Source organism: Zosterops lateralis, assembly GCF_965231275.1.
Source record: "Zosterops lateralis genome assembly, chromosome: 1".
Taxonomy (NCBI): Eukaryota; Metazoa; Chordata; class Aves; order Passeriformes; family Zosteropidae; genus Zosterops; species Zosterops lateralis.
In genome coordinates this window covers 26,051,087-26,068,166 of record NC_139762.1, presented here as the reverse complement: position 1 = coordinate 26,068,166, position 17,080 = coordinate 26,051,087, and the positions used below count along the sequence as shown (strand labels likewise).

Below are 17,080 nucleotides of genomic sequence, written 5' to 3'. Positions count from 1 at the left end.
ATTTGCATGAAACTAATATCTTTAGCTGTCTTCCTCCTCCATCAATCCTCTCCTGAAATGATGGATGTTTGAGGCTGAGATCCAGATACCTCAACCAACTTTAATAACCCTCTTCAGTTCCAGAAGAAAGGAAATGGTTTGTAATACCCTCAAGTCCCTTAGATATAGTGATTACTTCTTTTCCTTGTGCCTTCTGTCTCTGCAGATCAGCTCTAACCCAAAAGCTATGGATCTGATAGAAGAGCAATGCTGTACACATGCTAACAGGCCCTGCTGAAAGAAGGGGCATGAAGCTCAGACTGCTATCTAGTAGCCCATCTACTGCAAACTCTGAGTTCTCACTTGACCAGATATGTTGCTGCAAAGTTTCAGGTATTTCTTCAGGTCACTCTGGCTTAAAAAGCTTAGACACAACCACCATGAAACAGAAAAAACATCAGGGGCAGAGATGATGAGTAGTACAAATAATCTTCATAATGAATGGGTAATGTATGTTCAGGGAAAAATACATTAAGAACATAAAAGTACTTTCTGAAAAAAACAGAAATATTGAGAAATATGGTTGCTGCTACTCTATCAATCAATGGTATGGGAATGTACACATTCAAGGCCAGCCCCGTGCATTGCAGAAATCAATAAAGGATTGAGCACATGTTGAGTCAGATCATCAATAACTGTGAGAAATTATTTTGGTTTTTGTCACCCCCACCTAAACACAAACCAGCAATAGCTGAGAGAAGCAGTGTGAACCACTGCTTAAAATTCTCCCAACTAAACCAATGGAGAGTCAATGTGATTTCCATGTTGTTGCTGGAATTCATTCCATCTCTGGATACTGCCAAACCAACCCAACTAGGGATGACTCATCTGCATGGTTTCATAAAGTACTTCTAAAAGGCATGTATCTTGCCTTTGGAATGCTCTGGATTACACCAAGAGTATGTGATGCTCCAGCATGGGGGTAGAGGACATCCCTGACTCTTTCCTACAAGATATTCCCAGTCTGCACTCTGCAGTATTAACTGCATGTTCAATTTATTTCTCACTACCTAAGGAAAGCATTGAGCATTCATTCCTTTGGCAAATGATATCACCCTCCCATTTCAGTTTTGCTTCTGAGACAACAATTTTTGCTTGCATAGGAAAACAAATGAATAAATTGCTCAATCCCTCATTCTTCCCTATTTTCCTATTTCTAACCTTGTGGTAAAGAGATGTATGATGAGCTACAGAGGAAAAAATCTGGGAGTCACAGCTAAAATACTGTCAGCACATAAAGCAGAAATATAAAAACCCAAAGAAGGGCAAAAATAAAACACATAGAAGAAAAAAAAATATTCCATAAGAGGTTAGAGTAGAAGCCATCAGGACTATTTTAGAAAGCATCTAATGGAGCACATGGCAGTACACATGAATTAATCAGTAAGCATGTCCACTTGGCTGTCATTTTTCCTTTAATGAATATTAACTAAAATTAAACCCAGTATTTGTAGCACAACACATTGTAGAGCTATGAAATTTACTACTACTTAAATTGTAGTACTGAGACAACAACTTAATATCACTTTAAATTGGGTAAGAATTTCATATTTACAGAATACACCACCCCTCAGATTTGAGGACTGAAATCAAATGTTTTTCTGACAAGAGTTAGGCAAAATCATCCTTGCCAGTAGATTTGTACATCACTGTCTGTCATGGCTGGTAGACAACTTGGTTCTGGCAACTTTCAGCATTTCACATTTTCCTATGTAAGATTAAAAACAGCCTCAGAAAGAGGTAAAGAAAATTAAGAAATTCCATGGTACATCTGGATAATACATCAGGAAAGACAGGAAAACATTAAGGGTTCTAGCTTCAAGAATTTACCAAATGTGCACAAGTGGTATCTGAAGTTCTCCCTGTTCCACTCCAGCCAGCTCTTCAGATGTCCAGAGATGTTTCACAGATCTATCTTTATTAATGTTAGCAGAACTCCTGAGGTGAAATTTCTTACAAGTTTCTGAGAAATGCCTTCATAAATCTATTTATTGATTTGACTTCTCAGAAGTGGCTTGCAAAAGCTCATTGACAGTCACACCCAAAATGAATTTCTACTTCCTTGTAGAAGTCTAGCTCTCTGAATCCCAAAAATTGAAAGGCAAAAGGTATATTAGTAAGCATCTTGTAAGATTTATTGAGACCACTTTTTATAGAAAGTCTTTGGGAAGGAAAATAGAACCCTATTGGGGTTTGTCATATCTGGGTAACAGTAAGATGTGTGTTTGTCTGTAGCTGTTGGGGCTGGACTGTTGTAAGGTCATGTATTTGGTGAAACAAAATTGGGCCTTTCTCAGAAGGCCCAGAGAAATAATGAATAAGGACTGAATAAGGGAATGTTTATCTAGCAATGGTATATAAATGATATGGGGCTGACAAATTATATAGTTAGTTTCCACTAACAGAATAACATGATGATCTATAGAACTGAAATCCAGACTATGAGCTAAGATACTACTCTCTTCTTTTTTCCATCTGAGTCAGTTACAACAAAACCTGTGTTCAAGAGACCAAGTTGCATACTTTTTGCTTCTCCATTTAATCACATGTGGGTATCCCCATTTGATCTGAAGATATGCAGAAAATACTCCACATAAAAAGTCCTATAATGGTGGTTGAAATACAGATCCAACTCATAATGGACTTATAATGCAAATTATCTATGGTCAGTTTGAAAAGAAAGTAAGTATTTCCCATGGGCAGAACCAATGTTCTTTAGCTGAAAGAGAGTGAATCCACACAAGCACAGTGTCCTATATATTTCTCAGTTCACAGGTTTTAAGGTTCCAGCTCTAAAAGGGAGCACATCCAACAATGTAAGGATTAGACAGAAGCTCAGCCATGCCAAATCCCTGGCCACCACTTTGTCCTATGTGTGTTTTTCTAATGGAGAGTGTAGCCTGTCTCATTGTTTTCAATGCAGTAAGTCGTACCTCTCCTGCTTATCTAGATAGAACTTTATTAGAACAAATTGTTAGGTCTTTAGTCACTCTTCCTCTGTGTACGCAGGAGGGCTACCCTGAGTCTGGTCATTATCTTGCAAAATCAATGGAGTTTAAGGATTATCCTTCCTAGAAATGCCATCTCTTCTCTTGGAAATTTTGTTCAAAACATTAAGCTGCATGTACATCATAGAAGAATCTGAACATGGGATCTGAGCTAAGACCTTAAGTAATCTGAAACAAGACACTGGCTACTGAATATGATATCCAGGAAAATACAAGTCCTCATTTCAAAGGTAATACACACACACACATATGTATATGTACATAAATCTGATGGCATATTTGCAGTCCTAAATTCCTTGTGAAGTTGTTTTCCAGTATAGCAAATTAGAAAAATATGCCCAGAATTAAAGGTTACTTAATCAGGTTGAAGCAGCAACTTCAATTCCGGCAACTCCCTCCCACTATGTTACATCTGATAATGTACCCAAGTCCAAACATAAACTTAGTTCAAAAAGACGTTTGGTCCTCAAATGTAAAATGACACTTAGCTTACACAATTAGCCAGGTAATACATATCCTTCCAAGAGAAGCAATTTTTACCACAGAATTATCTGTGTTTTACTAATCTCTGATTTTTAAGTTTTACTTGCTGAAACTTTTCCATATGGTTTTTTGAATACCACTGTCCTGTATTTAATTACCACAGAGGGATATTAATGAAGTGGTTTGAAATTTGGCCCAAGCCCTGTTCCAGTTTGGACAGTTTGATGGAGATAGAGCCAGTGAGCTGAACACTTCTGTCAATATGAGGCTGTGCCATTTCACACACAAAAGCAGTGGCAAAAGAGGAGTAAACAGACATACAGAAATAAAACATTCAACTATTTTTGAATTGTCCATAAACTTCTAAGCCAGCATAATTGTAAAGTAGCACTGAGTGAAGTGACCTAAAGTGACCACTGACCTTTGCTGACCTAAAGGACAGTCAAACTGACTGACCTAAAGGAACTGGTGGAGTAGTTCTTGAAATTGAGACCATTTTGATCAAGCTGGAAGTCAGACATATGTCCAAAAATGCAAGGTTTACTACCCAATTTTAAGGACAAAACATGATATTGAGCAGAAGCAAGGCAAGGGTAGGCAGCTTGAGTGCAGAGGATGCGAGGAAGTTAACGTGGGTGGGAAAGCATGTGTTACTGCCTGGATGAGGAAGTGGTACACCACAGTTACTTCATAAGTGCGAGGGATTTATGAACTAAATCTCCTAGGGACTGTTTTAAATAGACAAAGAATGACAAGCAGCCCTGACAGGCTTTTGTTTGAGAAGGCTGCTTGCCTTCTAAAAACACTGGACTGTCATTTGTACTTTTACTACAAATGCCTATTTTTAACCCTAACCTTTTCCCATAAACAGTGGGGAGGTACACCATGTAATAAATTATTTTGTCTAGCATAAAATCAATGGCTTCCTTAGCCTTACCTGACAATGGAACACATATTCTGGTGTGGTTTTCTTGAACTTCATGTTCCACACCAAGGCTACCCCATCAGGCTCATGTGGAGCATCTTCATTATTGTTATAAGATGCAACCATCAATTCAGGGTACTAGAAAGGAAAAGAAAAGGCAAATGAAACAACGTGGATGATGAAAAACCCAACAAAATCATATCAGACAGAAATAATCTACACTAAATGTGCAATATCTGGTTTTAATTAAAATACATGCTAGTTCAATCGTATTATTCCGCTTCATTTTGGTTTTACATTTTACTCATCCCTAACATCCTTAAAGCCCCTGATACTTGCTCTCTATCAGTTATTCTCAAATATCACAAAGGCAATGCTATTTTCTGCAGGTATTTTTTAAGAAAAGACAACTAGCAAAATATTTATAAAGGGAATGAAAAGAAAGGATGAGGAAAAATTTGAAAGCTTGAATAATTTTAATGTATTTGCTTAAACATCTCTTCAGGGACAAACTGCTGTCTTAATTGATTTTGATAACAAAACACTATGACCATAGGGTTGACTTGCTTTTATTCTGAAATTCACTTTTTTTCCAGCATTCCTGAAAATTATTCTTTCTTATTTCATTATGCACTCTTATTCACTTACGCACAGAATCAACTTGGAAGCTCTTCTTGATGATTCAAATGGCAAACAAAACATTTTTTTCATGGAAGCTCAATTTTGCAAGATGCTGAGGTCATCTTGTAAAGCACAGGGTGACCTCGAATTCCACAGACTCAGTAAGATTGATGTAATGAGCACTCTAAAATCAAAGCCACACTTTTTTGTATACCTATTATCTACTGTTGCATAGAAGTAGATATGCAGCACCCAAATTTATTTGCTTTGTTTATATATACATATGTCTATGTACATAATACCATTTATAAAAATCAGAATTTCACAGTGTCTTGATGACCTTGCATCATTTTAAAACACCATAAGAAGTAACAATTTATCCACAAACCATCAATTGTTTTCTGTCTACATAATAACTCCCAGTTGTCCACTCTCACAGGCTTGACACTAGCATCTCTGGTAACCTCTATCCTTCCCTCTAAATATTTGCCAATTTAGAGGGATGAGGCAGTGGAGATTATGGCATATCCAGAGAAAAGCATGTGGCTTCTGGAGACCAATGAGTCAGCAGCTCAAGTTCTGTAAGACCTACAGTCTCCTCTTGTAAATTAGAAATGCTTTCCCTCAAAATTTCTCAGTTTCTGCAAATTATTGTCACTTTTTGTCTTTCCCAGGTAAGTTCCTGCCAAACCATTCAGCACTTTACAGGAGAACAGTGCAGCTGGTAGATTCAAAGGAAGCAGGACAAAGAAACTCTCATTTGGGAGCTGTGAATTTGATCCAAAGGCACTTAATTAAAAAAACCCACCACCCTTGCTATCGTTATTATTGGGGTCTGAACCTCTCTGCTCTCAAAATCCATTTGGAAGAAATAATGCACCCATCTGTAACTTCTGCCACCAGCAGCTGTTGCTTCCCACATTCTGCACACTTCCATGGCTAATGTATCACAGAGCTGATGATTTTTCTATTCAAGCTCATCACTCCAAATGAGCTTGGACCCATGTATGGAAGAATCAGCAGTGACACATGGACACCAGAGCCTACCCCTTTCCCATTTTAAGGAAACTCTGACTAGATTGTACCTACATCCCTCCAGACCCCGGCTGCTGGTATAGCTTGTAAGAATGATTTAGCACCCAATTCACCTGCATGGAATTTAGAGGATGCAGTAGTAGACCAACAATGTCTTTTCCCTCATCAAGACTTGAGGGACACCTGAGGGTGAATTAATCCCACACCTGAGACACCACCTGTCTGGATACAGTTGTGCCAGCCCTGCCCTCAACTGCTCTCGTCCATCTCACCCCTCTCCTCTCTCACTCCTGCAGCAGAGTTTACAGCCACTTCTGAACAGCAAGCTCTGCTTCTCCTTTGAACCTTTTGATCTCACGCTGGCCCATGTCCAAGTAAACAGAGTGTGCAGCAGGCTCTTGACAGGGCATCACGTTTTGGCTGAGCAGGCTGGGGGCCATTCATGCAAGTGGCTGAGCCTGCAGTCATGAAGGGGCAGATATGTGGGCAGGCAGAAGCAAAAAGCCCTCCTGCCAGAGTGACTGCAACCAGCTAGGGGATGTGACCAGGTCCAAAGTACCAGTTTTGAAGCACTTTGGGGCTGGTTCATGCTCCTGTGAAGTTCAGTGAGCATGGTTAGCAGTGTGTCTGGCCACAAACAAACACTGACTCAGATCTTGCTGGTCTATTGGTAGGTTTTGCAATCAGTTTATGTATTTGACTGGAAACACAGTTTAAAGTTTACACCTAGCTGAGTAAAACCATTATGAGGCTTTTTGACTCTTAAAAAAGCAACTAAGTGCAGCACCCTAAATCTTCTCTGGCACTGCACACTCCAATACTCCACTCAATCTACTTCCATTCACACAGTTTCAGTCCTCAGCAGTTGCCCAGATGTCCTTACTGCAACAGAAAACAGCATGGAAATGGTGTTGTGCAAAACCTCACTCAAGGCTGCTGCCTGACAGTCGAGAAAGACATATCCCTATCCCCAAGACCATGTTTTTCTTGGCTTCAGGCAATCTAAGTTAGCTCCCATGGACAGAGTAAGGTGCTATCATTCTTTGCATTTACTCTTAGTCTGTTGAGCCTTTCCCTAAGATCCTTAAGCCTCTAAGCCATTTTCCTGTTCTCTGTGAAAGAATCAGGGGGCTAGAGGGTTAACTTGAATGGTATGAATGATCCCACATGTTTAAGACCATAGTCTATGTGTGACTGGGAACAGAATAATTTGTTTAATCAATGCATCAATGTCCTTTGTTTGATTAGGCTTCTATTTTCCTCCAGGCTGTTTTGCAGCAGCAGTTTTATCAGAGAAAATTGAGCAATGTGTTCTGCAGTTCCCATAATTATTCAAGTTATTCTTTGGCACAATGGACACTATCATGTCCTGGTGCATGTGTGAGCAGCAGAGCTAGTGGTTAGGTGAAATAAATACCTCTGTCTGCCTCCAGCTCCTGTCCCATGGATGCAACTCAAAGCAGGAAGGGGAGGAGGCAACTCCATACTCCTAAGCTACTGTAGGGGAGCGTGCAGAAGCCCCCCACACAGAGAAGCCCCTGCTGGGGTGCCAGGGAGCTGAGCATGAGGAGTTAACAAAGAGGAAGGCAGGAGGGGCCACCCTGGAACAAAGAGGTGGGAAGCAGAACATGCCTTCAAGCCCCAGGGGCTGAACAATTACATTTGGCAGTGCTCTTCTGAGGCGGCTTTTTTTCTTGCTGCCCTGGGAATACAGTAAGAGCTGCCTGTTAGGAAAATATCAGATAAGAATTCCATGTAATTTCCAGCCCCTGAACAAGTGAACAACCTAAGATAAGTGTTTCCTCAGGCTTATATTTGATTTCTGTGGAAATCCATATGTGCTTAAAGGCCACCCACATCACAATAGTGCATACCTGTTGCTAGGCTGATATTTTGTATGAAAGCAAAGGTATAAATCCTTCATTTCACACATGGGGTGCAAGCTGGCTAGTACAAGAAGCCTCTCTGCAGCTGGCTGTTGTGCACCACCCAGACCTCCTCAGACTAGCAGCCATGCTTACTGGGACCCCCCCCAAATCTTCTCCTCTCTGCTGCCTTCACATCCTCTGGGCAGTCAGCTGCCACCTTGCCTGGGAAGCACTCAGAGGGATGGAAGCAGCTCTGTTGCCATTTCAAGAGGAAAGAGAGAAGCATGGATTGAAAGCCCCCATATTCCTTATCCAGTTCCTCTCACCAGCCTGCACACACCATTTATGTACTTGACTTTGAGCATTTGCTCTGTTCATGTGCATATCTAATGTGGTGCAGAAAGAGCTGCTCCTTCTAAGATAAGGCAAAGCTTATTCTTAATACTGGGCTGAGCTACATCTATAGCACCTTTGCTACCCACACCAGGCTGCACCAGGTCTCTGGAGACCCCGTGGCATGCCTGAGGCTGGGTTTGGGGACAAGTAGGCAGACTGGCTTGTGCTCACATTTTTGAACTCAATGTCCTCTTGGAGCAGTTTTGTTATATCTGTATGGTGGATTTAGGAGCAGTCTCCTTGGTTCTCTCCCCAGGGAAATCAGATGGTTTGCTCCAGGCCAGAACCTAGAAACAGGCTAACAATGATGAAACAGGACAAGGGGGGGGCTGGAGTAAAATCAGAACCAAATTAATTTAACAGGACCTGTGATGATGTCTGCTAATCCCAGCTCCCCAACAGAATAACTAATTAAACTGGTTTCTATACTTTGCTGATGTGATTGCATTGGTTTTGGAGAGCTTAGGCAGGTCTATCATCAGTTTTATTTTCCAATGACAATGCTTTGCAGTGCAGAGAAACTGGGTACATTCCAGGCATGCTGTTTTAGCATGACCCAGAGCAGCTGGAGCCTCCTCTTCCATCACTTAAAGAGAGGACCCAAAAGAGAGTTTTTGAAAGACTTCTTGTCAATCTCTCCAAATTGTTCAGATACTTTCACATTTTCAGTTTTAGTATATTAGAAAAGTTAATTTTATTTTTCACCATTATTTATTTATTTTTATATACTCTATACAGTCTATATATACTCTATATAGTTATGTTTATTTAGTAAATTAATTTTTGTTACTTGAATTTTAAACCTTTTGTCCTAAAAAAATTTCCATTTATGGCTGAAGTAGTGAAAGGGAGAGGAAAAGTAAAGACTTTGCCTTGGTAGGTAAACCTAGGGTTTTAACACAACATCCTGATTTTGAAGACCAAGTAACATCCAAAAAAACGATAGCTTCATTATTGTCAACTACTATTCTTTACAGAGAAATGTGCTTCCACTCACACAGGGCCCTACTGTTACCTCAAAAATAATATCCTGCTCTGTATAACAGAGAGCAAACCGAGGCTGCCCATAAGTTTTATAGGGAGAAGTGGAAGTGATATGGAAACATACCTCCTAACTTCACATCTTACCTGAAGAGACCAATCCATGCAGGTGACGACACGATGCTTTGACCAGTGCTCATCATAGAACTGCCGGTTAAAGGAAAGGTTGGCTCCTGCTTGAACATCTCTGTGTGAATTCAAACAAAGTGACACATTTTCAAGTACCAGGGTTCAAATGCCATGAAAAGCAGTGCAAAAGTTTTTGACTACTTCTCAGATCTCTGCTCAGCCTGGGGAAGTCTGCCACCTTGATTTAATTGCTCTCACTAACTGTCTGGCTGAAAATGATGCAACAAGGAATAAATTTAAGATGTTTCAAAACCCCACATTTTTTTAATTTCTCACTGCTTGACTCTTCTGGGTCACCCTGGGCCATTTCTGCCCTCTGTCTCTCAGGATGAACCTGACTAGCACTCAGCTCTTTTCTGAACTTCCAGCTCCAAGCCATAACCAAACCCTCTTACTTTTGACTCCTGAAATCTTCAAGGTACAGGACCTCTTCCCAGAGATGGAGACAGCAGAGGCTGTGACACACTGTAAGGACAGGCTGATGCTCAGTGCTGGTCCAACTCTGCCACACTGATGCACTCAGCTGGTCCGTAGGGATGATGTTCTGGGCTAACCTCCAGTAACTTCCATGCAATGCAGCTACTGATTTGTCATGAGGCTTCAACAGATACACAGCTGTTGCAACCTAAATATTTCCTCTCCAGCTAACAAATTTTACTGCTTTTGCTCCCATATCAATTGGCTGAAAACAAAACTTGTCACTTCTTGTCTTAGCTGTTTAGATTGCAAACGCTTTGGGACCTCATTTTCATCCCCACAATGCATAGTATAGTGGGATCCACTACAGACCTGAGGCAGTAGTAAAATATAAATAACACTAGTTTGAATTTGGGAAAATATCATAAGCACACACACACGTATACTGCTGGAATGTACATTTACATGTACATGTGTATACACACATTTATCTCTTTCAGTTATTTTTCCAGAATTTTATATTTCATCACAAAAATTAAACTGCTGAATAATACATCAATTTTTTTAAAAAGCCCACAATCCAGATCAGTAAAGCACAAAGCTATTTTACAATATAATTTCAGATGACAAAGTGACCCAGGCCTTCATGAAGAGATCATGAGCTTGTCTTAACTACAAAAATGTTAACCTTTGTTTAAAGTTAAGGCTTCCTGTTATTGGAATTATCTTTATAAAACTTCTTTTACAAAACCAAAAAAAAAAAAAAAAACAACCAAAAAAACCCCCCCAAAAAAAACCACCAAAAAAAACCAACCACCCAAACTGACCCATCTTTCTCTTCTACATCTCTGCCACTGTAGTCGAAGAAGATGTCAGAATCTTCAGCCAAAGCTCGCTCAATTACACGTATTGTGCGGTCAAAAAATATCAGGAATTCTTCTGAATGGAGAACTTGTTGCTTTTCTTCTTCTGTCAGTTCTCTAGGAGGAGCTTGGAAAATGAAAAATGTAGTTAGGAGTATGACATTTCATTCCTTTCCCAATGAATCAACATCTTCAGTGGCTTTCTTTTGACATGAAAGCTTACTGTAGCCATGTCAGGAGAAAAATCAAAGCTTACTCCTAAAAGCATAACTAAGAAGTTTTTAGTAGGTCTAAACATACTCCTGTATATTACCAGAATGTAGCCTTTACATAGACAAGATCTTATATCTTATGTATTTATTATTCTGAAATGGAAAATACTTAAACCCCCCCCAAATTAAATAAACTCAGTGTTCCTATTTCAGGAAATGGCCATGACTGACGTTTAGGCAATACCTAACTGGAAAAAGCAGAACACTTATGTAACAGAGGACCTGTCAAGAGGAGCTGAAGATAAAATAATCTTCTTAACTTATACTACAGCTCTTTATATTAAAAGGTCTCACATAATCTCTCCCGTCAATTCTTCCAATTTCTACTTGGTGTCACTGATAAATTCTCTTTGCTTCAGAGCTTCTGCGAAGTAATGAAGTGAATAACCAAAGATATTCTCTGAGGCAGCAAAATTGAAAGGAACCAGCCAAACAGCAATTTCTTTAAGGCAGATTCATTCCTTGCAGAGGAATCCTGAGACCCAGTGCAACAAATGGCACTGAGCCGTGGGCAAAGCTGCCCTGGGAGGGGTAGGGGCTGTCTCGGGCAGCAGTAAGAATAGCATGTCCCTCACAATATGAAATTGCTTCTTTGCATGTACACAGAGATGCTAAACCTTTACTTCCAATATTTCCAGTTTGGCCTTTCATCTGAAAAATACTATCTTTAAGGGATGCACCAACGCAACATCTCCATCAGTTTAATGACTTGTTGGTAAATTATAACTCAAATGTGAGCATGTGGAATAAAAGTTGGGATGCTGCTGTTACTACAGCACAAAATTCTGTTCTCAAGTACACTATCATATTGTTATTGTGGCAATATTGTACATTAATTATGCATTTGCCCACATGTGCTTTTGAATCATCATTTTGGTTATATTTCAGAACTACTTGTATTTCAAGAAATGACATTAGTATCTTTACGCCTATCCCAAACCAGCCTTGCAACTAGCCTAAATTCTCAGCACAAAAAGCTCTGTTGACAGAGAATTTTGTTCCAAATTTACAATTAGGAACACAAAAAACACATAATAAACAGATTCACTGCAAAACTACAGAGACTCCTATGTAAGAGTTTAACAGGCAATCAACAGTCTCCTGCATTTGTCTTTACACTACAGATTTAAGGTGTTTACCTGTGAAAATGACCTTGCAGTCTCTGTAGGCCATATTGGGTTAAAACATCAGCAGCCAAAAAAGGGAATTCAGCAGTTCAGAGAACACCCACCATACAGCAAAGTTTAACTCCCAGCCCTGTCATACATATCTCAATGTTTAATTAAACAATGAGTGACACAGCTTCAAGCTACAGCTCAAAACGATTTTCTAGTTTCTGTGCCATGCTGCACAGCTTCTTTCAGTGATCAGGCAGATGTGGCCCTTGCTCTCCATCTGATTTTCCTGTGCTTCACATTGGATTCATGCACTACAATTCCCAGCTGGATAGGGCACGATGCCACTACCAGCTCCTGGGGCAGGAACGGATGGCAGAAGAGCACAGCAGCAGGAGGAGTGGCATGGTCATCACTCCCGCAGTACTCAGCCCCCTGTTTCCAGCATACCTGCTCTCAGAGTTGCTGTGGTTGGGAGAGGCTGCTATCACCACGCTTTGCCTCAAGTTTATCTCAAGTGGTCAAAGCGATAGCTCTGAAAGACAAAATCTCTGGACTATACCTGAGTTAAACAAAGAGGGCAGGAGAAACGCAAAAGGTGGAGGAGCAATTTGACCCTCAGGAGACAGAGAAGCTAAGAAGTTACAAACTTTAGCCTTTGACGATCTCCTATGGCCTTGGCCCTATGTCTCCTACCAGCAGGTTAGTGGTCCCTGTGGAGCTCCACATATCCAGAGAAAACCTACATCCCCTCCCATGGTCCCCCGGAGTAGCACAGCGACAATTACCAAGGCAGGAGCACAATTTGCCCCTAAGTGCTTTACACAGAAGCAATGCATGTGAAAGAAAAAAGAATGACTAGCAAAAAGTACAGCTTGACCTATTGCAGCATCCACTGGTGAACAGTAATTGGCACTGAGGGAACTCATCTGGCAAGGAAGTTTGTAATGTGGCAATATCCCATCGTCACCACTAAAGCATTGCTTTCCGAGAATCAAAGACAACAAGCATGACAATGCAGCAAAATGGCATAAAGAGGGGGAAAATAACTGCAAAAGCAACTGGAAAACTCATTTTAAACTGCTCCAAATGGTAAAAATTATTTGCTAAATCAAATCCTCTCTACAGCTTGGAAATATAAATTTATTACTCGGCCATTTGCTGACTATAACTGCAAAGAAAATACAAGCTAAAATCAATAGAATGGGAAAAGGCAAAAAATAAACAACTTGGGAGCTGTGGAGTGCTTACAAGCAGTGGAGACACACATGATTGTAGTTCTACCTCAGCAAAATCTCCCTTGCAGTTAGCAATGATCTGTGGGAGGCCAGCAGTCTATTAAACCATCAGGAACACCTTGGCTAAAGTTTTTAGGGCATAAATCAGCTTACCTCATTCATCTGACTGACACACCAGATGCCCCCCGGCAATATTAAGCTTCATATTTTAGCCTTATTTTCTTCTTTCATTCGGCTGCCTCTGAAGTTTTATTTGAGGCAATCTCTTCTTACAAGAATGTTAACATCATTACTTTTTCCAGTGTAAAACACTGCTATAACTACTGTAAATACGTGAAGTATAAGCAAAAAAAACCCCAAACAGACAGGCTTGTTCTTTCAAATATGGAGGTTTTCTAACCATTTATCTTTCAGAACTATCTCCATTTTCTCCTTGTTCCTTCTCCCTGTCTGTCCATTACCTCAAATAAAATAAAAAGAACCTATGTAATTTTCTGCAATTTTTCTTCCGATCTAGGAGCTTACAGTGACTTTGATCTCAGCTTTCAAGAAACATAGGCTCTCTTCAAGGAAAACTGAGAAATATAAGTAGCTGATCAAAGTGTTATCTTGTTTTGTTTTGTCACAGAGACCTATGTGATGTGACAATATCTCCATAAATTCCCTGTAAGAATACAGCATTTGTCTTCAAGTATCTGCTCTCCCTGGCATAAAACCCAAACCAACCACATCTAACCTTCTGTGCTGAACAAAGCCCAGTGCAGTGAGCAGCTTACCACTGCTAAAAGTTACGTGCTTATTGCCTGGAGTGCAATGAAAACTCCTGCTAAGAAAGCTCCACAGTTTGCTCTTGTTTCGACACCACAGCTTCCTAATGAGCTGTTGTGCCTGTGCTGTGATCCCACCCAAAGGAGCTGAAACCATCTGTGGCCCTGCACAGCTCAGGCAGGAGGATGCATGGGGCAGCCACCAAGTCCTGCCTAAACAGGACCACTGGGAATCCCATCTGTCCACAAACCCACTGAGACATCGATGGGACCCCACACTGATCAGCAGCCTGCTCTGCAAGTGGCTCTGGGGCTGTGATTGTCAACAACTTCTATCAAAGAAGCCCTCTGTTCATGCTAATGTATAATACTGCACAAAACAAAATGGAATTTACATTTAATATTAAATTGCTGTACAGAGTAATATATGCACAGAGGACACCACAGGGAAAGAAATTGTGAGGTGTATCTGTAATGAAAGATATTATATACTTGTGCTTGAACAAGAAGGTCTAGAATATGAAACAATAGTTAAACATGATGGGAAAGCAAACAATTTATTCAAGACTTATTTACAAAAATAGGAACATTTTATCATTTCATGTGACTTAACATAATCCTCAGAAATACTATACTTCACATCACGTCCTTTGTCCATAAATTTCTTTGGACAAAACAGAAAGGAACAAAAAAATGATATTAAAAGACCTTCTTGAATCTTTAGGAATGAAGACAAAATCGCTGCAGACTTGTTCTCATTCAGCAGAAGCATGTTTGTAGTAAGTACAACATAAATAGTTGGGATAACAGTGTGGGAACAAATTTAGAAATATTCAAGTACCAAGATTTGAGTCTTCTCTCAAGGGAATTAAAAAAAAAACAAAGAAAAAAACCCAAAAAACACCCCAAAAAACCTAACCAAAACAAGACAAAAAACCCCACCTCACATTTAAAGAAATATAACAAAGATTCTCCTGAAATCTCAACAATTCTAAAAACCTGACGAGAAAAATGAAAATCAAGTCCATTAAAGGAAAAAAAAAAAAAACACCAAAACAAAAAGACCAAAATGAGTAAGTGAAGGAAAGAAAGGGCAAACTAATAAAAACAGGAAAAGCAGGAAGCAGCCTTGTTATCAACCCAGAGATATAATGAGAGACAGAAGGAGATTATTAAAACCCCTTTTAGAGCTGTATTATTTCTTGCAGCATCTATTTAAATCCATGTAAACTTTAGATGTGCTGATGATGGAGGATGGCTGAAAGGTACAGGGTGAGAACTGCAAGGTGTGAAGTCACTCTCAGCAGCTTTCAGTCCTTGCCTGCTGATATCTTGTGATCCTCTGTTTTTCTTGCGCTTTGCACTTTCATGTCAGGCTTGATATATGCCATATCCTGCTTTGCTGTGTGCCATACCATGGTTTGATATATGTCATGTCTTTGTTTTGCCAGCAAGCCCCTTCATGGCATAACTACTGAACATAAAAAGGAAGATTTCAAGCTTTATTTAAGGACTTTTTGATTCTGGAGTAGCAAGTTGCAGAGCCTTAAATTTGATGCTGTGCCAGGCAGGGCTGTTCCCACTGCCTGTACTTCTCCAGAGGCTATGCTGGACACCATCCCTGAGCAAACCTGAGCTGGCTGTAAGGATGGGTCAGAGCACCTGAGCTCACTGTGATGTTGGTGGCAGTGAAACTGTGGCATTTCTGGCAATGCAAAACCTCACCACAACCTGTTTTGCTTTTCCAATACTGATGTCTGAGCTGTCGAGAGGAAAACCACCCCCACCAGCCCAGCCTGCTCTGTGGACACCTGAGCCCCATGCACAGAGCCAGGGCAAGAGCAGGGCACAGCAGGTCTTTGGAGCTGCAGATCCCAGCCTTTCCCATCACAGTCTTTCGTGCAAGTTTCTGTGGATATGCCCATGGCTTCAGATAAATGCAGATTGAGGCCCACTTTCAAGATCTAGCCCGTCCCGTTGTTCATGTGGCTTCTACTGACACAAAGAGGAGCCTTAGGTGGAGCTCCAGAGCTCTCTGGTGGTGGAAAACCCCATCCCACTTGATGCCACGGTTTGGGACCAGTCTCTTGTTTATGTGGTCAGGAGAGGCTGGGAACAGGCAGAGCCCAGCCCAGTTCACAGTCAGGAATCCCACACTCGGTTCTTCCAAAAACCCAAGATAGGGATGGCAACAGGCAGCCCCATGGAAGAAACACAGGGTGGTCTCAAGGCTTCATACACTTCAAGTGGTCAACAAGTCTGTTCTTCATCTCCCACTCCACTTCGGGGGGCTCGAGCTGTTCCTCTGCCCTTCACGCCTCCATGACACTGAAGTTCTGCCAGACAGGCTGCCCCAGCGCAGGTGCACTGTGGGCCTTACAGTGATGCTGGGACATGTCCAGAGCCAGGGTCAAATACCTCTGACTGCTGAATAATTCCACCAAACCCCACAGAGCAACTCCAGGGTGTGCAGGGGGAAGATGAGGAAATAAGGCATGCAATAAATGTCTGAAGAATTAAATTGAACTACCTATAAACCACAGAGAAGAAAAAAAAATCACATTTCCTCTTAAAATACCATTATAAAAATAGAGCACTATTGTCCTGTTGGCTCGGAGAGAGGGATACTGAACAGACTGCATCCATACTTTATTTTTTATCCCAACCAATTTTTGAGTTATATTAATGAAAAAATGGTCTGCCTTTCTCTCCCTGCACTTCTCCCTCCCATGATTTTTTTCTTAACACTCCTATAACTCAAAAAAGGCCATGCTGATTTTTTTTAATCTGTTAAAAAATGTGCTCCCTGAGCTGAAACCAAATTTCAGCCCAGAGCAAATTTTTACGTCTGGGTTATAAATCC

The 17,080-nt window shown here is 40.6% G+C and overlaps 1 protein-coding gene across 7 annotated transcripts in view; it reads right to left on the bottom strand.

The window, feature by feature from the left end:
• DYNC1I1 (dynein cytoplasmic 1 intermediate chain 1) overlaps nt 1–17,080 on the bottom strand; it is a 211,567-nt gene that overhangs the window by 70,445 nt on the left and 124,042 nt on the right. For all 7 annotated transcript variants that reach the window (XM_083878320.1, XM_083878319.1, XM_083878323.1 and 4 more), the window contains 3 exons: nt 10,790–10,952; nt 9,504–9,603; nt 4,468–4,593 (listed from right to left, as the gene is read on the bottom strand). In XM_083878320.1, coding sequence (XP_083734446.1) covers nt 4,468–4,593; nt 9,504–9,603; nt 10,790–10,952 — 389 coding nt within the window. The remainder of the gene's footprint in view (nt 1–4,467; nt 4,594–9,503; nt 9,604–10,789; nt 10,953–17,080) is intronic.